At 36.4% G+C, this 23326-nt stretch overlaps 1 protein-coding gene across 1 annotated transcript in view; it reads right to left on the bottom strand.

The window, feature by feature from the left end:
- tln2b (talin 2b) overlaps nucleotides 1-23326 on the bottom strand; it is a 115795-nt gene that overhangs the window by 37913 nt on the left and 54556 nt on the right. The window contains 14 exon segments of the mRNA XM_043228047.1: nucleotides 887-1053; nucleotides 4664-4958; nucleotides 6363-6530; nucleotides 8052-8150; nucleotides 8439-8647; nucleotides 10828-10936; nucleotides 11338-11451; nucleotides 12733-12916; nucleotides 16395-16471; nucleotides 16690-16791; nucleotides 17514-17669; nucleotides 19995-20099; nucleotides 21140-21203; nucleotides 21482-21609. Of these exon segments, the coding sequence (XP_043083982.1) occupies nucleotides 887-1053; nucleotides 4664-4958; nucleotides 6363-6530; nucleotides 8052-8150; nucleotides 8439-8647; nucleotides 10828-10936; nucleotides 11338-11451; nucleotides 12733-12916; nucleotides 16395-16471; nucleotides 16690-16791; nucleotides 17514-17669; nucleotides 19995-20099; nucleotides 21140-21203; nucleotides 21482-21609 (1977 nt within the window).

The raw sequence follows: 23326 nt of genomic DNA, 5'->3' as shown, positions 1-23326 counted from the left end.
ATATATATATATATATAAAAAAATATATATAAAAACAGTAGCTAATTGCCATTTTGAAGCCTTGGTGTTTCTCTTTGTTCCACTTTCTCTTCTTGCTTAATGGTTAAACAGAAAGTGAAAGGCAATTCTCAGAGGACAAAGTTGTCAAAGATAAATCCCAGACTCGGTCAGCCCTGTGAAGGGAAATTTGTCAGCGACAGCAGAACTCTCAGCTACACCATCCGCACACTTACGGGCGCATTACAAAACATTCAATGCAAAGAGGAATTAGGGGCCGTCTGCTCCATCTCTGTTACCAAGGAAACCGTCTGTGGCTCATTCCTCCTCTTTACGTTTGATAATGGCAGTGATGTTGTGATTAATGTATCATGTATCAAATGTGCCTAACAAACCATAAGCATGCACTTCATACGGCTGCGTAAGAACCGTATCCTGACCATTTACGCTTCGTGTTGCTGATGGGGATTGAAAATTGAATCTACGTTCCATCTTATGAGCCAAATCTAAATGATGGCTTAAGGCTCTTTAGGTATCAGAGATGAAGCAGTGATGAGGAGAAGCGCGTTAGTGTGGCTGCTGATTCTGGGTCCTTCTGAATTTGGATTGCTAAAAAACAAAACGAACCCGGAAACATACAAAATGACGCACGTTGAGCGTTCATTTTAAGCCTTTTGAATTATGTGACATTGGCAGCGTCCCCACAAACCACAAAAACCAACACGCACACAAAATTACTGTTTGGTGGAAAAAGCACACGTCAAAACGAACGCGATTTCATGGTATGCAATCACGGCATAGTCAAGGTATTTTTTTTTATACCGTAAATGCAGAGTTTGTATCTTCTAGTTTCTTCTAGTTTAGCTTCTAGTATCTTTCTAGTTCATACCTTCGCAGCTTCCACCATTCTGGCAGTGGCATCGGCCAACAGCTTGGCAGCGGCGAGCAACTTCTTGGAGTTATCCACATCGATTTCAGCCTCGGCGTCGGAGCGCATCGCGTTGACCAAGTCCGAGGTGGCCTGGGCCAGAACCCGCGCCTGTCGTACCATTTCACCTGTAAATGTGAAAGTAAACGTTATTCAAGCGCCACAACATCAGCGTGCTGTGTGGGCAGATTTTATATTTCTTCAGAAACATCTACTGGCATATTCTTGGCCCCGTCCACGGTATATTCACTGTCCTTGACTCCAGACTGGAGCAGGAAAAAAAAAACCCAACAGCCATTCCACGTTTCTTTTGATGTGTGTGAATCTGGCTCCGCTGAAGCCGTTCTCTTTGAAAATCAATCTTTCTGCATTCTCTCTGCATATCGCTTCAGGAACCGAAGCGCTGAAACGGTTGCGCACCCGTGTGACCTGAAGTACATCATTGATCAAGGGCCCTTTCAAAAGCGTGCCTACTCGTTTTCCATAAATGGACTCTGTATTTCCCAAACACCTACATAGATCCAGAAATACAAGCGCTGACAAGATTATCAAGGGAGAGAGGTGTGCTTAAGGGGTGTTTCACCTCTCGAAACGTAGGATGGATTCAGTGTGAAAATAGTAAGTTTGTTAAATCAACACAAAGCAGAATTCACCAGTTTTACTTTCTCTGTTAAATAAGGAAAACCAAAAAAAAGGTCGGACTTTATTTGATTCACTGCGAAATGAAAAGTAGGCTTTTCATAACAGAATGAAGTCAGACTTGAATGTAAGTTCGCAGCTGAATGTGGGCTATAACCTTACAGCGGAAATAGCGCCACGTTTGAGGATGCTTTTTGACAGGGATCAGGTTTATCTTTGAGAACGTCTCAATGTAGTTAAACAGCAACACTTCTTTTATAAAGCATTGATTTGCCAGTAACTACAACAGTAGCCTAGAACAATTCTTAAACAGCTGTTTGGATGCGGATGTATTGGTTGCTGAAACTCACATTTATGAATTTCCTTCATTTGGGGATTGATGTCTGGATAATAACATTTATTTATTCATTCATTGTTTGTTTTTTTGTAAGTATCAACCTTGTTTTATTAAAAACAATAAAAAAATAAATATATTAAAGCACAAATAAAATAATTTAACTTGCTTTTGGATATTGGCTAAAGAAAAATAAATGTCTAAAAATGTAATATCTACCGATTGCCAATATCAAGTAATGTTAAGGTCGCATGGCTTGAATGATAGTTTCAGCAAATTACTACATGAAAGAGCACAATGATGAAACATGCACAATACAAACCATAATGTGCATTAAAGCAAACAATACTGATTTCTTGTTGACTTTTAAGCTAAACAACTCTTTGATGTTGATGATTTATTGGCTCAGGTCGTTTTTCATGATCCATGCTTTAACTCGAACAGTTGCAGTCAACCCCACCGGCAGCTTTTGCCATGTGTTTTACTTTAAAAAGTTCAAACACAGGGCGCGCGTGATTGAGAGCAGATTTGATGCTCTGTAGCGGTTTTATATGACATGTTTTCGACAACCTCGCGGGCGCAGAATCTTTTGAGGAGTCTTTAGACTTACGGCCATAGCATAACAAACATCTTCAGTTGTGAAAAGAGCCCAAAAACACAGCTCAGACCGCAGACAAAATCACTTTTAAAGAGTCAAAATAAACTCAGTGGGTCAAATTCTCCCAGAAAAACAGCAGAGACAAGATACAAAGACAAAGCTAAATATTTATTAAATTAATGTTGCTTATGGGTCACCTGAAATGTAAGTGGGTGAGATGTTAGCTCACAATTGAGAGCTTCAAAATGAGGCCAGGAACACCATAAAAATTGTGCAATTCTGAATATGGAAAAGCTAATCCTATTGTGTCACAGCACAGATATGATTTGTTTGGACGATGTGCCTGAAAGATATTAAAGCTCTCTTGTGTATTACTGTATGCTTATTTGACTTTGATTTCCATTTATTAAATAAATTCTCTGTAGCCTGGAATTGTTTTACATACAGGCCCATCCATCGCATTTAGCAGCGCTTTCAAAGGCAAAAATCGCTATTTCTATTGCTCATTTTTGTGGTTAGGGGACTTGAACAATCCCTTAACCCCAAGTAATAAACATTGGCGCATAATACATCCTGCAATGTGCATGCTAGCTCAAATTGTGCAGCTTGTTGAGGATAAGTGTGCTATTACTTAGTGTTCAACCATATGATTTTTGGTGGGGTATGCTAACAAAACTGTAACATGACATTAGATACACATAGAGATCAGTCAGACTTGAAGTAGGGCACTCAAAAACATTTAGCACACACACACACACACACACACACACACACACACACACACACACACACACACACACACACACACACACACACACAATTGAAATTTTGTTGAATTTCTCTAGCCACTCCAGGCCTGATTACTGCCACACCTGTTTGCAATCAAGAAATCACTTAAAGAGGACCTGACTGACAAAGTGAAGTAGACCAAAATATCCTCGAAAGCTACACACCATGTTGAGATCCAAAGAAATTCAGGAACAAATGAGAAAGAAAGGAATTGAGATCTATCAGTTTAGAAAAGGTTATAAAGTCATTTTTAAGGCTTTGGGACACCAGCGGACCACAGTGAGAGCCATTATCTACAAATGGTGAAAACATGGAACAGTGGTGAACCTTCCCAGGAGTGGCCGGCCAAGAAGTCACAAAAGACCCCACAACAACACCCACAGAACTGCAGGCCTCACTTGCCTCAGTTGAGGTTAGTCTTCATGACTCCACCATAAGAAAGAGACTGGGCAAAAACGGCCTGCTTGACAGAGTTTCAAGACGAAAAACCACTGCTGTGCAAAAAGAACATAAAGGCTTGTCCCAGTTTTGCCAGAAAACATCTTGATGATCCCCCAAGACTTCTGGAAAAGGTGTGCATCCCATTACAACTGGTGTAAAAGTAACACAGCATTTCAGAAAGAGAACATCAAACCAACAGTAAAATATGGTGGTGGTAGTGTGATGGTCTGGGGCTGTTTTGCTGCTTCAGGACCTGGAAGACATGCTGTGATAAATGGAACCATGAATTCTGCTGTCTACCAAAAAATCCTGAAGGACAATGTCCGGCCATCTGTTAGTGACCTCAAGCTGAAACCAACTTGTGTTCTGCAGCGGGATAATGAGCTAAAACACACCAGCAAGTCCACCTCCGAATGGCTGAAGAAAAACAAAAAATGAAGAATTTGGAGTGGCCTAGTCAAAGTCCGGACCTGAAGCCTATTCTTAATCCTATTGGGACAAAATATCTCCACAGCGGTGTAACAGACTTGATTGCAGTTGTTGGGTGTTAAGGATGGTTTAGGTTTAGGGGGCAAACATTTTTTCACACAGGCTATGTGTGTTTTCCCTTAATCATTTAAAAACTGCATGTTGTGTTTTACTTGTGTTATCTTTGATTAACTCTGATGATCTGAAACTGTGTGACAAATATAAGAAAAGGTAACATGTTTTATTTAAACACAATGTTGCAATAACTGTTTTCAACATAGATAACAAGAAGTGTTTCTCTAGCAAAAAGTGGGCAAAGGAAACTATGAAATGCCAAGGTCATATCTAGAGATCAGTTGAATGGACTCTTTTAATTTAACACCCCTAGCAACCCCACAAAACACCTTAGCAACCGCACTGCAATAACTCTGCCTAACTGTAGGAAGCTACGGGTTCGGGGCAGACTCACCGGCGTCCCCCATTGAGGTGAAAATGCTCTCGGTCACGGTCATGATGGTGTCGGTGGCCTGGTCGTAGCGTCCGATGGGCTCGCCGCAGCTGGCGTAGTGCCTCACGTGCTGCAGCAGGTCACTGAGGGCCTGGCTGACCGCGCCAGCAGCCATGTTGACCTGACGCAGCAGTTCGCCCTCCTCCGAGGCGGCGTGACAGGCCTTCACACAGCCCTCCACCGACCGCTCCACCAGACGACCCGCCTCCACCAGCTGCTCCTGACACACCGGCGAGGAGATGGTGGGGCTCACCACCTACGACAATCACACGTTCACACAAACAGACGGAAGACACTGCGCTCAGAACAGAGACCCGGTATTTTGGGCATCGAGTGTAAGGGAGTGTGTATTTCTAGAGATGAAGATGAAAATAAGAGTCAGAAAACAACAAAGCGTCTAATCCGTCAGTATTTGATTGTTTTTGATGGAATATAGTCTGGAGTTTCTTATTCTTAATGATCAACAAACAATATTTGGTGCCCTATGTGCGGTTTCTTGCAAAAACCCATTCAAATTCACAGATGTACATCTTACTTTTTAAAACCTACACAAATAGGATTTCTTCACTCAAACTTCGTAGAAACTGTGGAGTTTTTTAGTTACCTTGTGGTACATGTTCATTATGGAATTACGAGCCTTTTCTTTCTTTTTTGCTGTTGCAATCCCATTCATGAATCCCAATTAATAAAAATGTTTTACTTGAACTAATTCCTATAATATAAATAAACAAACACACACACACACACATATATATATATATATATATATATATATATATATATATATATATATATATATATATATATATATATATACTATATATACTATATATATATATATATATATACACATATATATATATATATATATATATATATATATATATATATATATACATATACACATGTTATAATGAATGTTATAAATATTTTATTTTTGTATTAAAACAAGCAATATAATACAAATGTATCATAAATACATTTGAAAATAAAATACACTTTATATAATGTTAAAATGGCATAAAATATATTTGCATTTATTTTAGCTAGTTTAAAGATTTAATGCCTCTTAATGTTCACAATCACAGTAATTGGACCCAAAATATAATTAAAATATTTGTAATATTATATTTAGAATTATATTTTAAATTTTATAAAGCTTTTTGTGCGTTATAAGTCAATATTTTGATAATTTTATTACTTTAAGCAAAAAGTGTAATATTTTATCATTAAATTATGTTATACCATACACTACCATTCAGGCTTGGGATGAGTAAGAATTTTTAAAAGAAATTATCACTTTATTAAATTGATCAAAAACGACACAAAGAATTGCATATAAATGCTGCTCGTTTCAACTTTATATTCAATAAAAGAATCCCAAAAGATGTATCAGTTTCCATAAAAATACGAAGCAGCATCATACAAACAGAATTTTTAGTATTAATGCGAAATATTTAGCTTTTAATCACAGCAGTAAATACTATTTTAAAATATAAAATTATTTTAAATGTTATAATTTTATTTACATTAAACCTGTTTGAAAAACCTCTAAAAAACTTACCAGCCCCTCAAAAAAACAGATAATGTTATCTCCAGGCAGATGCGTTTTAGTGTATTCCAGACACCCTTCGATACATTCAGGTTTAAAACTCTGTACCTTAGTGCAGGCCACGAGCTGCGAGGTGGAGAGCGCACACTGTGTGGCGGCGGTAATGACTCGGTTCTGCAGCGCCGTGTCCTCGGCCACCTGTGCCACGTTCTTGGCTTTCAGCACCAGCATGGCAGCGGCATTAGCTACGGCTTTAGCCAGGTTCATCATAATGTCCTGAAACATATTCGTCATCAGAGCAACACACTGTGAGGCAACCTGGCCCAGACTAATGAATGAAATAAACGCAAGGATAGAGTTTAACAGAATAAAACAGAGGGCAATAAAAGGCTCTCAGAGGCTAACTGACTGTGACAGCATCAGCTGAACCGCACTAAATCAAATTTTACGTGTCGAAAATGGGCGCTAAAGTGTTTACAAGAAGCGAAAACTGCTTTGCCAAGAAATAATGAGACGAGGAGCATGCGATTGGGTGAGGGATTTGACAAGAACCAACAAGAACCAACCAGCAAACGAGAAAGCACAGCAGAAGTTGCAGTCGGAAAAATCACATTCATGTTTTACCCATTTTATCCATTCGAGATGTATCCATATATATTTCTAGATATGTCTGCTGTGTACAGGCATCTGATAAACATCTTTAAGATGCCGTTTAGACGCATTCTAAATCATTAACTTCTTCAAGACATTTTTTAAATGTCTAACTGACGTCTGACAGGAAATGTCCTAAAGCTTATTGCTGATGAAAAAACACGTTACCCAGATGAAAATACACACATTAACCAGATTAAGATGTATGTGTGGTATCAGGGATCTATATATATTCTGCAATAAACTTAAAATACGGTTTGAAAACTTGGTTTTGTCAATAGTTTTATATTGTACTGCATTTAAAATATTGATATATTTATAAAATATAATATGTATATATATTTAATGTTAAATATAATACATAATAAATATAATAAAATATATGCATGTGCATATTTTATATACACACACTTATTTATATTATATATTATATTAAATATAAACTGCCTATTTTTCTTAAATATATACATTCATGTGTTTGTATTTAAATATGCACAATAAATATAACTTTTATAATGATTTATTAATTATTTGACAGCACTATATATATAAAATAAATAAGAAAATAGCAATTGTAGTATATATACTTTATAGTTTAAAAATACAATGTAAATATTTTCTAAATATTTGCTGTATGTGTGTGTATACACGATACACCCATATATCATGTAAAGAATATATTTTATACATTATAAATATATAATGTGAATGTATTCTAATGTATTTTTCAATACGCAATATATTGTATACAAAAAAATATTTTTTATTTTAGTACACATTACTCTCACTTTTCTCTCATAATGGCAGAATTATCACATTATTATTCTCTAAAAGATACTTCATAATATCATTTTACAGTATCTTTTTCCAATAATCATACTAAAAAACTATATAAATGACTTCAAAAAACTCATGAACACCTGTTATACACTATTTTCAATGTGCTGAAAACGGGAGCATGGACATTCCACAAAACATCTGTTTTTGTGAAGAAAGTGAGTCATACAGGTTTGGAACGACATAAAGATGAAGTACAGTACATCCTTTTTTTAAAACGTTCACATACATTTTGGTCCGAATTGCTGTAAATGGGGAAAAATGACTTGCGCGTTCACTACTGTGCTCTATTCCAAACCAAAGACGCACCTGGAATCTCTCGTCGGTTTCTCCTTCTCCCATTTGCTTCAGAAGATCTCCGCTGGCCTGTCCGATGCTGCCGGCCGCCGTCAACACCGTCTGTCTGGGCTGTGGGATGATATCGGCACATGAGAAATGACCCTCGTACTGCCACCGCAACGTCTCAAAACTCAAACGCAGGGCTAATCACATCCTGTCTATCCGCTCTGCACCCCACTACAATTACCCTGTCTAGAGCAAGCCAAACAAGTAAACAGATTGTGACTGCGCTCTGCAAACCAGGATGGAAAAACACAGCTTAACGAGTTCATTATCAAATCCGTCTGTAAACAGCAGTGGGTTCTTGGCGGATTAGATGCGATGGGGTCGAGGGCTGTGCGTGTTTGCATTCGTCACCTCTCCAGAAGCTGGCTCCACGGCTCTGAGCAGGTCGGAGACGGCCCCTGTGAGGGTCCGGGCCGCCCCCATTAGGTTCTGCCCGCTGCCCACCTCGTCCTCCATCAGGGCCGCCAGGAGCTTCACCCCTTTGGACATCTCGGTTAGGTTGGAGGAAATGGTGGTGATGGCGCAGCCCACGGCCGTGTAATCCGTGTCCGTCGGGTCACCTGGAAAAGAAGAGAAAGAGAGAGAGAGAAAAAAAAAAGTAAGTATTGACATATTGTGGAAATGACGATGGCGGAAATGACATTTTTGTTATTTTGCTGAATTACAAAGGCTCTTATGTCTGGCTAAGAATAAATAAATAATAAATATTATTACAATATAATATATAAATAAAATTAAAGATATATATTATTTCATGAAATACAATTAAACCATATCTAAATTACAAAGTCATAATTTCTGTATAACTCGACAAAGTGCTTTTGCTGTTTACTGAAATTATTACAAATATTTTTTAGTAATGGAAATAATCGAATAAAAAATAAAATGTTACTATTAGATGGTAATGGAAGTTGTCGTACATAAATGAGAAATGGTGTCTTGGCAATAAAAAGGTAATTTATAAACTAACAAATAAAAACTGAGAATATAAAATCCAATTAATTTAATTGAATCGTAATTTTACACTCTCTGCATAACTTGACAGGTTCTGTAATTGTTAACTAAAATGATTAAAAATCTTTTTAAGTAATTAAATGACTTAAACTTACATTTGAAAATTAAAACTAAAAATATAAAAAATTTAAACAATTTGAATGAACTCAATGAAGCTAGCTCTGAAATGATGCACAATAAAAATAGAAATTGACTATACTTGACTTTTTTAAAACTCATTTCATCTTAAGCGATTCCCTGAAATCTACCCATCTAACAAAAAAAGGAAAAAAAAGATGAACTGAAATAAAAAATGACTGAAATGACACCATAACTTGCACAACACCAATTTGTGTAATATCCTAAATCAATTTCACTCTTCGACTAATTGTTTAAATATGCAAGAATTCATATATTTATATCACTGACTTTTTAAGACTGAGTTTGATAAGCAGGAAAAATAAAGATAAATATATTTGATAAACTGATAAATTGTTCACAATAAAACCAGGAGCAAGTAGAGCCTTCATATCTTTAATATGCACCGCTCGGACGCAACACGTGCTATAACGTGATCATTATTAATGATCTCATTTAAAATGAGATCCATATGAAGCATGTATTCCATCTCTAGTGCACACATCCACACTTCACATCATATCCTAACAAGCTCTTCAGGGCACGAGAACAGATGCAAAGCACAGGCTGCGAAAAAGCAGTAAAGTTTGAGCTGGGCTGCTGGTTAACAGGCAAATCTCCGCACTATCAAACAGATGGCATGAGGAGATTAAATCCAGCAAAAACCTGGTCTGGTCCGCATGGAATCTCTCCAGAACGCGGGAAGGAATACGCAAATCCTGCCAAGCAGATCAGCTTCAGGACAACAAACTTCACATTCATTAATGGAAATATTTATTAGTGCAATTGGAGAGTGACTTATTTTGTAGCAGTGAGAGGAAACATATTTTTCCTTCATCGGTTGATGGTATAAACCAACAAAAGTAGGCATTGCATGTGTCATTTTTTTCTAAATCATCATTATTTCCATACACTAGTGGTATTGGACAAACAGTGTTTATTCATTTAAGGCATGAAAATAATGTTCAAAAGTGTATATTCATCAGCAGAATTACAGTACTTCACTTTTAGGAGAACATAAATTTCATTTCCACAACATTGTTTGTCTTGCTAGGGCTAATTTCAAATGTTATTTATTCCCTAATATACTCTAAAATAATTGCAGTTTTCGCAATGTTTTATTTTTAGTGTAATAATTTCATATTTACAATATAAATCCATTTATGACATATTAAAATACTTCCATTACTTTCAATTACCCCAAATACAAATTTTACATTTTATTTTTTTCCAGTAAGACATTTTTACTAATTTAAAACACAATAAAATGTAATATGATCATCTATTATTTTATAAATATAAATATGCACAAGTCATAATGCACTCATTGTTTGAATTTTTACATAAATATTATTTATTCTTTTCATCCATAAATTTTTTCACCAGTAATATTCACCTGGATATTATATGTAATATTTAATGTCATTTAATGTAATCACACAACAGCTGAGAACAGTCTATTTTTATCTCAATTTAATTCATTACTTTAATGTGATTTTATTATATTTTATTACCTGAAAGCAAAAAGTACAAAAAACAAAATGAAAACCTTGTATGGTTTTGTATGTGAATAAAGGTCCAGATGGTTTATGGGTAATCGGTTACATACCGGCGGTGAGGTTGACCACAGACGCGGTTCCAGCGGTGATGGCGTCCACTTGGGAGTGAATCTCGTGTTTGGATTCATCCACCTTGTTTTGAACCCACACTCTGGATGCCTTTTTGGAGAAAACAAAGTAGAGTGAATCCTAAAATCATGTCTTTTTCTAAGAATTATCAAGGATAGCAATCTCTAAACTTAAAGTCAATAAATGAACAATAATTGTACGCCAATGCCAGTGCATTACTGTAAAGCCACAAAAAACGACTACTTTAATATAAATAACCACATACCACATTACAAGGCTTTTAGACTAGCTTTATTCTAACTTAATGTCCTCAATGGGATTTGAACTAGCAACCTTCTACTGCGTAATACTAGGTCATACTGTATGAGGATCTTCTCTTAACACGTTCACCAACATAAAACCAGGCAACAGCAATACAAAATCATTATCTTTGCACTGGTTGTACACTTTACCTTAAATAAAAGTAGATATTTCTTAGTATAGTTTCTTACCATGTCGTGTCCCAGTGGTGGAAGATTGTCTACCTCTCCCAGGTCAGCTTGTGCCTGCTGGACAGCCTGCATACTGGTGTTGATAGTTCCCATCAGTGCTTGCTGTGCCAGACTCTGACAGCAAAAAAAAAAAAATTGTAACACACACTACAAATGTTTGCAAACACAAGCTAAATGTGCATATATTTAGCGCATCATAGATCTAGGAATGCAATTTTTATCATTACCACAAGGGGCGCTAACGTGCACATTAGCTATTCGTTACTACTATAACTATTAGTTCACTTTAAAGTAAGGTCAGAGTAAAGGTCCTAAACTATAAAGATAACGCTACAGATATAGTTCTAAAAATCGTTCTTAGTATTAAAGTCGGCATGAAATCAAAACTGGCTATATTCATTTTGTCAGCTCACCTTGCTATTTTTGCGTTCAACAATTCATCCGTCTAAGTCAATGCAGAAAAAGAAAATTGCTTGCCCTCGTAATCTTTAATCCAAATCTGAAAAAGCTCCTACCCTCTAAAACGGCTGCCTTCTCTGATTACATCAGTTTGTCGGCTTGGCCACGAGCATGACATCATTAACCACGCCCCTTGAACTGTCAGTGTTCATTTCTGAATGAAACGCCTACTTTACTGCATCCAATCAATTCAAAGTAGAAAAAATGATCTAGTTTCCTAAGTCAATATTCTGTCCACACCACAGCTATAACGATAAAGGCACAGAGAAACGATTTTGTTGGAATCGTTTTCACGTTTTTTCAAGCTGACGAACGATACAAACACTGACAGCCAATCAGAATCAGGTTAAAGTTAACCCAAGCTGTAGAGCCCGCTAACACAACATAGTTTTTAATTGAAAACAGAAAACATTTTGTGTTCTGGCCAATAATTTACACAACAATGGCATATTGGGGGCCTAAACGAAAAATTATAATACTATTGTTTTTGAAAATTATACTGTATTAAATTATCATCTCTGCGTAAACTATGAAAACTGACATCGTGTTTCTTTACAAAGTAACATCGCCTACTACTGGCCTGGCATGCATAATACAGCATTTTTAGTAATTTTCGCAGTCCATGTAATGCAGGGTTTGTTTCGACTATGTTATCATTTGTATTTGAAACTTTTCAAAAACTTTTAGTCCATTTTCAATAGTTTAAATAAAAATATATTAAAAAACCTGACTCGCCTTTTTCAGTTAGTTTCGGAAACCAGAAAGCAACAAACAACCAATTATCCCAATTATCAAATGTGACAGTCTAATTTACAATATGTTATGCACAAATAAATCACAATGAAGATTTAGGCAACAGATGGAGCCGTGAAAGCAGAACCACACCGCATATGATGCGATCGTGATATAAACATTGTTGCAGTTGCACGTTCTCACCAGAGGGGGCATGTGTCCTCTGTGCATCTGTCCCATGGTGATCTGCTGTTGAGCCGAGGGCATGGTGCCCATGTTGAATGTGTCGGGGCCCCCGATTGACCCCGAGCGCATGATGCCAGGCAGTGCCACCGACCCGTGCTCAACCCGACCCACGCGATTAAACTGCTGCTGGAGGATGGTGGACCTACGAAAAAGTAACGACTCATTATCAGATGCTGTCAGCCTGCATTCACCCTTATATCTGTGAATGATGGTTGTTGTTGTTACGGTAATTACTGACAGCCATTAAAATCAGCTGAGCGACGCTTCCCTATCCACACCAGGAAAACAGACGCTTCAGGCACTATTGCTTAATTACAGCTCATTGTGAGAGGCCTCAATTTTTGGATTATAGTGCTAGAAGTAACATGAGTAAGTTGGCACAAGGACAGACGCAGGCACTGATGCCCGACGTCTCCCCTCTGTCCAACAGAGAGAAGTGGGATGCCGTTGCCCATAACAACCACTTTTCAGGCAGTGCTTCAGAGGACGTGACCCATCTGTATATCGCATTCTGACAGAACCAGATCCCAGGCCAGATAAAAGCACTGCAGGAGTTCAAATATGGGGCCTTACATACTTAATCTTTTTTTTTCTTTTTGTTTTGAATTCTTTTTTTTTAATCAGCAGTATCAGACTTTTGGTTTTCACTATATGTGAATAAGCGAATATACAGTTTTAATTTTCATAAATTGTTGTTAGTGTTTTTTACCTGACTGTTACAATGACTTTGGTAAACTTTATAGTGACTTCAGGTAACTGAAAAATGGATAATCGTACAAAAACATCAGAATTAAATTACTAAAAGCACCTTAAAGTTTGATTTTGGCTTTAAATAACCAACCCTGCTGAAATGAGTAAGGTCAAATTACTGTTACTGCCAATCTTTATATAGTACCTTTCTAAAGCCACAATTATACCCTACATGTAATTACTTTACCTTAATAATACTTCACTTAACACTTATTTGTTTGCTGGAATGTATGAAAGTATAAGTATATAAGAAATATACTTACTCAAACTGTAAAAGACAACAGTTACTCAGAATGACCCAAATACATAAATACCAAGATATATTTACTGAGCAGCTGAAAACAGTGAGATGTAGGAAGAGAAATATACACACATTCACTATCTCTATCTCTCTCTTCCAGAAACCTGATATCTTAAATGACGTTTTGCTGATGAGGTAGCGCTTTTTGTGGAAATAATAATCTCGCTCTCTTGCCCTCAGCGCCTTCCACATGAAGGGTAAAAGAAGAGAAAAATGTCTCTCCATCTCCTTGTGATTAAAAATCGCAGTGTGCAGCCCGAGCATTTCCTCCAGTGTCATTAGAAACCCTAGTCTCACTACGAGGCGAATATAAATGAAACACAGTGATTCAACAACACAAAACTGTTTTAAGTGCGTAATCACAATGCAATTAAAAGTGTGACAAGATGGCTGTTTCCTGAAACAAGTACAGATTCATCCAGCGCGGTGGATTCCTCATCATAGTCCAAAATAAACTGATCCTTCCTACAATTTTTGTGTTCACTTTGTGAAAGCAGCGGATAATATGCTTTGATTATTTTGTCATTATGGCACCATGTTAAAATAACAACCCTGTCAACGTGAAATCTACTACATGGAAGAAATATCGGGATTAAATTATTCTTTTAAAATGTTGTGCAACACTGAGCACAAGTCTTATAATGTCAAATAAAAAAATTCAACCCTGTTACCCTGTTGTATAGTAATAATTACCGAAAAAGGTTGCAGAAACATCGGCACTACATTCTCTTCCTTGTGCAATGACCCTGAACAACAGGCATGTAAGGTCAAATTAAATTTTAAAAACAGTCAACCCTGTTACCTGATTTTTTGTATATTAAGAAAAATACTATATTTGTAGAAATATAAGTATCATGTTCACTTTCACAACCTTGAGCAAAAGGCTAGTAAAATCAAAAACTGTAAAACAGTCAAATTAATTATAGAAAAATCTTTCTAGCATCATTACCTTGAGAAAAATGGCTTGTAAAATCAAATTAAACTATGAAACAGTCAACCCTGTTGTGGTGATTTGTATAGTAAGCAATTAATTAAGGGAAATCAGCTTTGTATCCATAATTTTTAATTTTAAAACAAGTGGTATCTAACATGTTATTCTGTCATGTTTTCTTCATTTTTTTCCAAATAGCAACGAATGCCAGTCTCCCTTCATTGCAGAATGCACTATATCCGCTCAATTAATCACAGCACACCATTCTAGGCACTTTAAACAGTAAAGTTAATGGTGGCCCTTTGAATACACCTGACATCTCAACAAACAAACTAGGGCTGCGCAATGAATCGCATGTGATTGTTATGCACATCTGGCCAGTAAGCCGGTTATGCTTTCTCCATTCACATTCTTATAAATACAGATTAATTTAATTCACAGAGCCGTAGATCACTCACAAGCAACAAAATATCGCATTCATAATCAGATAAAACACATCCAATTGCGTAGCTTGTCAGTGTATGTGTTTTTCTTAGTGCTATTAATATTTCTGTCAATACAGCGTATAGCACCTGTAAACTAAATGAATGTAACATGGCAAAGATGAATGTACTTTTGGAAGCTGAATGTAAGGATGTTCATTCTCTTGTTCATGATGAAATTTTCTTTTATTGTTGTAATTAATTTATATCAGTAACAAGATGACATGTTGAATTCATTTCAGGAAATAATGACATATTGAATGTATTATTAGTCCAGTGCCTGTAACTATATAAGATTAGTATTGTGTTCAGAGGCTGTCATATGTGCATCATCTTACAGTGTGTATTGTCAACAGTTTCACTATGAAAAGCAACTTTATAATGATGCAGTGAATTTGTTGCATTTTGAAGAAAACAAAACAAAACAAAACGTATTTATTAGATTTATTGCATTTTGAAAAGAAAGAGAGAAGTTTTTATAATAAAAATCTAGATTTAAATTTTTTGTCATTTTAACCTAAGAAGCTATGTGAACGCTTAAAATAGAAAATAGGTTTCAAACATTATTGCAAAAGAAAACTCAAATGAATCAAAAGGTATTTATAGAGCTTTGGAACCAAAGTCTTCATTTGTTGAAATATAAGTATAATGTTCTCTATTTAGTTTAACAGCCTTGTGAAAAATGCTTGCAAAATCAAATGAATCTGCTAAAAGGTCAACCCTGTTATAGCGAATTTGTGTAGTAAGCAATTTAAGCAATTTTAAGCAAAAAATTTGATATTTGTAAAAATATAAATATCATGTTCTCTTTCTAGTGTCACAACCTTGAACAAAAGGCTGGTAAAGTCAGATTAAACTGTAAAACAGTCAACCCTGTTATCAAGATTTTGTGTAGTAAGCAAGTAATTAATGAAAACAAGATATTTGTAGAAATGTAACTATTAGATTCTCTTTACAGTGTCATAACCTTACACTAAAGCAAAAGGTTTGTAAAGTCATATAACAATGGAAAAGAGTCAACCCCGTTACTGTGACCTTCTATACCTTCAGCCAATTGAAAATTGGATGTTCGTAGAAATATCAACATATCAGCACAACACAATTACAAGTGTGAAAATAAGGTATCATGGGACAATAGCACGAGATTTCCACTGACTTTTTTGGGGACACAGATTCTTCCAGCATAGTGGATTCCTCATCACCGTCCAAACCAAACCGATCTTTACTCTGTTTCTGTAAAACAAGCAGAGAAAATATTTTAGTGAGCAAATAAGTAAATAAACTATAATAAGAAAAAAAATTCTACAGGATAGATCACTTTTGGAGTAGTTTACCCAAAAATTAAAATTACAGCAGAAAGTTTAAACATGGGAAATGTGAATAATATTCTCTTAAAGACATTTTAGGTGAACCGTTTCTTTAATTCACATGTTGAAAAGCCGGGGACTTGCTTTCTTAAGGATGATGTCAATGTATCCAGCGATGAGTTGAGAGATCTGCTCCCCTTCTGTGGTCTGGACAGAGTAATAGCTCTCCTGGTATTCACCGAAATCCTGCACGAGGCCACAGAGACACACACACACACACACACATATAACTGATATGAGAAGCACACATCCCAAGGCTGTGAAGCTGTGCTTATTCTGCTTTAGCTGACAGGAAGTCAGCCAACTGTCCTTGGAGCACAAGTGCTGTACATGAGATGCTAAAAGTGGCTCTTAATGGTGGAGCAGAACTGAGCATCGCACAGCAAGGTTAAAACACTCAAGTAGTAGAGGACTGGGGCAATTCATCAAGGAAAAAACAACTATTATTACATTATAGCCAAAACAACATTGTTTTACAAGGATATTAGCAGTTATGGTCAATAACGCTCAATATAAATGTGCGAAAACATTAAAAACAGTCAAATATACATTTTTATAAAAAATATATAACAATACTAATAGATTAACAAACTTAAACAACAAATTCAAATTCAGCAATTAAATTTCTTAGAAAAAAAAATAATAGAGAAGCTAGTGTATAGAATTAGAATAAAGAGTGCTAGAGTTAGAGGGTCAAATAAAGATGGAAGTGATGTGTTGATTCTTTTGAAGAATGAAGACGCAAATATAATGCAATAAATATTAAACAGCTACTTGTGTATTTTTATTATGCATTATATTTTATTTTATTGTAAGCCCGAATTGATTAAGATGTAAAGTAATGATCGAAAAACATTATATATCAGTTACTCTGGCTGGTGTTAAATGGAGTGAATAACGTAACATACCAGCGTGAAGCTCTTGGGTGAGGCCGCCCACCTCTTGACTGTAGTGAGGGGCCACTCCTGCACCACCTCTTTGGTCTTCTCATCCACCCTCATCACTGACTCTTTGGTAATGCCCAGCAGACGCGGTACCAACTTATTCTTGCTTTTCATCTTCTCCTGTTGAAAAATAACACGTGGTGTTTGTGTATTGTGTGGCGAGGACCGAAATACACAATGGGCTGCTGATTGCTGACTTCGTTTCGGTATTTATGTGATTACTAAATTTGTTTTGCTCATTAATCATGTTGAAAGAGTATCGCCCTGTATGCAGTTCACTGTCCTTGTTTCAACTCTCTCTCTACGACGCCTTACCACATTGTCTGCTGAATAATGGATAGTTCATGACTACGTACCTCTCAAATCCTTGATTAAAGTGAAAATATGTGTGTATATATATATATATATATATATATATATATATATATATATATATATATATATATACACACACACATTTAGACTTTATTAGACAATATTAGACTGTGTAACATGATTGATTAAATTCCATGCTGATATAACTTGAAACTATGCTCGTATTTCAGCACAATAATTAAGAAACTTTCGGCCTAGAAAATCTTAACTTTTCATTTTCTGTCGGCCTTTGTACACAATGCAACTATAGAGGAGTCAAGTTTTAAATAGGTTTTTGATCGTGATGCTAATGGTCTAATCAGATTTGATGATCTATGCTAAGCTAAGCTAAAAGTGCTCCGCCAGACCCAGAGATCGACGGAATGGATTCGAAAACAGCCAACTCAACTGTTTACCTCTTGGAGAGTTGGAAAATGAGCCTTCAAAAGATGACGGCATGCAATCAGCATGCACTTACTGGAACATTCTCTCTGATAAATTCATATTCATCACACAGTACACTGTCCAGACAATCAGGCAGAGCAGCAGCTAAAATGGGTGGAGGCGTTTTAAACTAGGTTACAGTATATGTGCTACTCGACCATGGCCTGGTGCCTTCTGCAATTTGCCTTCATCTCTTTCACACACACACACACACACACGCACGCGCACGCACGCACGCACGCACGCACTCACGCTCGACCCAAAACAATTGCCCGCTGATGGCATCCTGCCAGAGGACTCTCACCGCCGCACAAATACATAATAAAAACAAACACTAAACGTTTAAATGACCTCTTGCGCCGCACATCTCCAGGCTATTGTTTTCACCTGAGGGTCGAAAATAACAACCCCTGATAAGAGAGCATTATAAATAATGACTTACTTCACAGAAAGACCTGCTGACATTGTTCGTGGTCCTGAATGGCATCGCTTTTCAAGGGTGAGGTTTGTGTAATGCGGGTAAATATAGGTTTTTTTTGGTAAATGTTCATTGTCTTATTGTCTACGTCGGTCAGGGACGGTGCTTTTGCTCATTTAGAGCGGAGCGATCTATTGTTAGGCGCTATTAATTTGAAACCAGGCACTTAGCAACACTCCACTAATGACCTGAAACTGATCCTTGAGCGGGCGGCTTGTAAATCTTTCTCTGTGTGCTGTATAGCTTAAGATTGCTTAATAGACTTAAAAACACAAACAGAACTGGGCAAAAAAGGGAAACACTTTCTAAGAACCCTGTATATGGATAAACATACACAGGATTACTTGCTTAATTAATTAATTAAGAAGGCCTACTTGATACAAAATAATGTCAATACCAAAAGCAAATTGTTTAGCTGTATCTCATGTTTTGCATTATTATTGCATTACAATGCATAATTATACATTATATACACACACAATTGTCTAATGCTTCATATTAGGGTTAAAACAAAATTTGTATTATACAGTAAAACATTAATACTATGAAATATGAACAATTTTAATATATGTTTTCAAATATAATTGATGTGATGGCAGCCATTCTTTGTGCCAAAATGAGGGACAGTAATATGTGAAAATAAATGTCAAATTTGTATATACAATTGAATTGTGTAAAAATAATAATAATAATAATACAAATAATAATACAATTTCTAGTTTCACAGTTTAAACGAGACCTTCAACAAACAAACATACAACATTTTTGTTAATGAAGAAACCACTAAATATAATATTTTGAATATTTTTTTTATAGATACATTATAGATATATTTTGAATCCGTCAGTACTTGTATTCTCTGATAGTGCTGATAGTATGAATTATTTAATAGCTTTTCCGAACAGTCTTTTTGCTGGTTTACTGTACACTCCAATATTTTCGGCAGTATCAGCAGCGCTGCGCTACGCCAAAAAAACATTTATTTTTCTCTACTTGTGAGCTCGCAGCCTGAATTGAAAGCGATAAGAGAAAAATATTGTGCGACACAAGATTATACAAGGCAATAACATTTTTTTGGTAGGTTGCTACACGCACAACAATTTCTGACCATTTATCTTTGATTCTTCAAACAGAATCAAAATCTGAAGTTTGAACAATAAAATACTCACCTTCACCAGGAAAAAAGACACTCCGTATGTGCGTAGAGACCTGGCAAGCTTCACATACTTTACTTTTGCCTCAATCTCTGTCATCTCTCCGCAGCTTTTGTGATCCTGGTAAAGAGATTAAGATATAAACACTTATCAGAAATTGTGGGATTTGAACCAACAACCTTTAGGTTACAAGCCAACTTAGTCTGTTGTGTTTTTAATTCACACTGGAGAGCTCAATATATGAGCTGAAAACATGTAGAAAAACACGTTTCATATACAAACACACACAAACACATACAGTAACAGGGTTGAAAAGTTTTGGTTTTTTGGTCATTATCGCAAAATTTATAACATAATAACTTTGGCAATAGGGCTGAACGGTTAAACCCAAATCACAATAAACAATGTTTTTATATAAGATTTATTTTTCCTCTTTTTTGCCAGTGGTAATTTAAATTATACAGTTGTCTACAGAATTCCAATAATCTGTTGCATTGATATTCTGTACATTGCAATTTTAATTTAATTTAAATTTTAAAGACATTTTTATGAAATCTTTTTAACTAACAAATATTAAGCTTTATCCCAAGTTTTTCATTTTAACATATGATATTAGATTTTGAAATTCTGATTGATACTTCAGCTCAACCATTCAACCCTGTTGAACAACTGAAAGAAATCAAGCACTTTTTTTATTGATAGGAATTTGATCAATAATTACAAACAAAGCTTTGATTCCAGACAAGCTAGGTTGCAAACTCAGCTTGATTTTCAACCCTGTTGCTCCAATCTCATATCAATTTAATTTTTACAGCGTTTCATAAAATGACCAAAATTGGGATACTCCTTAAAATTTAAAATACACAAATCATGGTACAAAATTGCATTTAGTCCGTACTTAGACATGTTCCAAATATTAATAACAAGGTTGCAAAATCCCAAACCTCACAGAATAAACACAAGAAAATAAAACCACTCATCTAATATTTAGATTTAGCTTTTCTCAAAGGCATTCCTTTCACTGACCATGTGTTGAAAAATTCAAAAAGCCTTCATTTTTAATGGTTTCAGTCTGTTTTCGTATGTTCGTCATGGACAGTTCCTAATTGTATGTTTTCTTCGTGTAACGGATCGTGTGAAGCCGTCAGAGGGTCACGTACCTGAAAAATTCTCTTCTCCGCCCCCCTCTGTTTGATGTATTCTTTTGGTAGGAACTCCTTCAGGCTGCAAATACATTTTGCATGTTTACACTCATGCTACACAAACATTTTTCCGTCAGAGCAGAACAAAACACATGAGGTCATCCTGGCGGGAATTGCATCTTCATAACGTACGCCCACACCGACACTTTTAAGGTTTCCAGACAGCACGGAATTCTTGCAAATAATTGTCTGGTTTAAAATGTACTGTAATCAGATTTAGTCTGTGTGTGTTTGTTTGTTACAGTGGCAGTGTTGAATGGGCTGCATGAGATACTGCAGCTACAAGGCATGTGGTCTTACTCTAAAAATCCTGGCTTGTGTTTGTGCTCCACGTGGGGACCGAATTGGATCTGTGCCTGAATTCCAGCGAACTCGCAGGCCTTATCAAAGGACACGGGGTGGGATCCGTTCAGAATGTCATCCCTGGCCTGAATCAGAGACAGGAAACAAGAGCAGATGTTACAGAATGTAATGAGGGTGCTAACAAAGATGTTACAGAAACTATGCGGTGCATTCGCTAAGCAGTTGTTAGCATAACAAAGCAGACAAAAACATTTGAAGGCCCATCAACCTCTTTAAATAATATTCATAACAAAAGATTTCCCTGTGCGGAGATGAGCATAATGCGTCGTTAATAAGCAAATTTAGCGTCATGTACCCGTGAGGTAAAATGATTTTTTGAGTTGAGGAAGGCTTCTCGTCTTGACAACTTGCTTTTTTAAGCAGGCACACTTTAGCTGACTTCTTGGGATTGTACTGACACAATCTTTAGGGCCTCAAAACAAAAAAAAAAGAGCCTCAAAAGGAGCGATTCACCTAACAATTCGGTCATCATTTACTCGCTCTCGTGTCGTTACAAACCCAAAAAACAAAACACAAAACAAACCAAAAAAGAAGCGAAGCTAAACTCTGTTAAACCAAACAGAAAAAAAAACAAAGCAAAACAAAACACAGCTGAAACAAAACAAGCAAAACAAACCAAAAAAGAAAAATACACAAAACATAACAAAAAACAGATCAAACTAAGCTCTACTAAACCAATACTAAACAACAACAAGACACAAAGAAAAACTAAACTCAACCTAAAACAAAAAAAAAAAATTAGGGTTTATATGGAAATTCGAGGGGTTTGTGTGTTGATGAAATGCTAAAATCAAAATATCTAAAATAAATACTTTTAAAAACAAAAATAATTGAAAATAAAACAATTACTAATTAAGTACGAAATCTTAGGTCAGAAAAAAAAACATGAAACGTCAATGTAAATGTAATATTTAAATATTTAAAAATGAACTAAAAATCTCAAGAAAACATTTTACGTCAAAGCGGTTCAGCTGCCATTATTGTTTTTAGGTGAACTATCCCTTTAAGATGTTTCAATAACACGGTGTGGTGACACTGAGTGCAGTCTAATATTACAGACGGCCTGTGGCTGCTATGAGAGCTGACAGCCCATCTGTTCATACACCTGAGCGTAGTTCGGTTTAAAACCCAGAGAGTGCATCTTACAGAAAGATTTTAGTGCCATCCGAGCTGCCACCAAGCTAGCATCTACAAAACAAGCGGCATCTAATTTGTGAGCCAGGTTTGTGAGTTTTCAAACAATCTGGATGAAGTAATTAAAAGAGCAGAGGTTGGAACGTACGCGCACTTGAGTGGGGACTGAGGTCATGGAAGTTTTACATCGTCAAAAACAAGTCCGTGTGTGAGGGGCCCCGCCCTCAGGACATCTACCAATCATCTCGCATCGCTCCCAGATGACATCAACATGGTAACAGTAGCAGATACAGTCAGTGAGGGTTTATGGGAACACATCATGACAAACTGAGATATGACGCGGTCACGCCCCCAGAGCGGAGCAGAGAAATCCCCTTCAGCCTGCCAAACACTCCTGAGCGCATACATGTGTGTGTGTGTGAGCTGAGCTCTTCTGTTTCTCAAAGTATGTGGGTGTGTGTGGCACCATGTCAGAGAATTTCACGCGGGCGTGTGTGTTTACTACAGAGGAAGAGAGAGACAGAGGGAGACTGAGGAAAGGGAGGAGAAGTGTTACAGTGTGTGTGCATGTGTGTGTGTTTATTTAGTGACTGCACCTTTTTACAGTGAATATATATCGATTACAAAAAAACCCCAAAACCACAAGGT

This window comes from Puntigrus tetrazona, chromosome 25, assembly GCF_018831695.1.
Source record: "Puntigrus tetrazona isolate hp1 chromosome 25, ASM1883169v1, whole genome shotgun sequence".
NCBI lineage: Eukaryota > Metazoa > Chordata > Actinopteri > Cypriniformes > Cyprinidae > Puntigrus > Puntigrus tetrazona.
The sequence above is the reverse complement of the archived record's forward strand: the minus strand, read 5'-3'. Positions and strand labels throughout refer to the sequence as shown.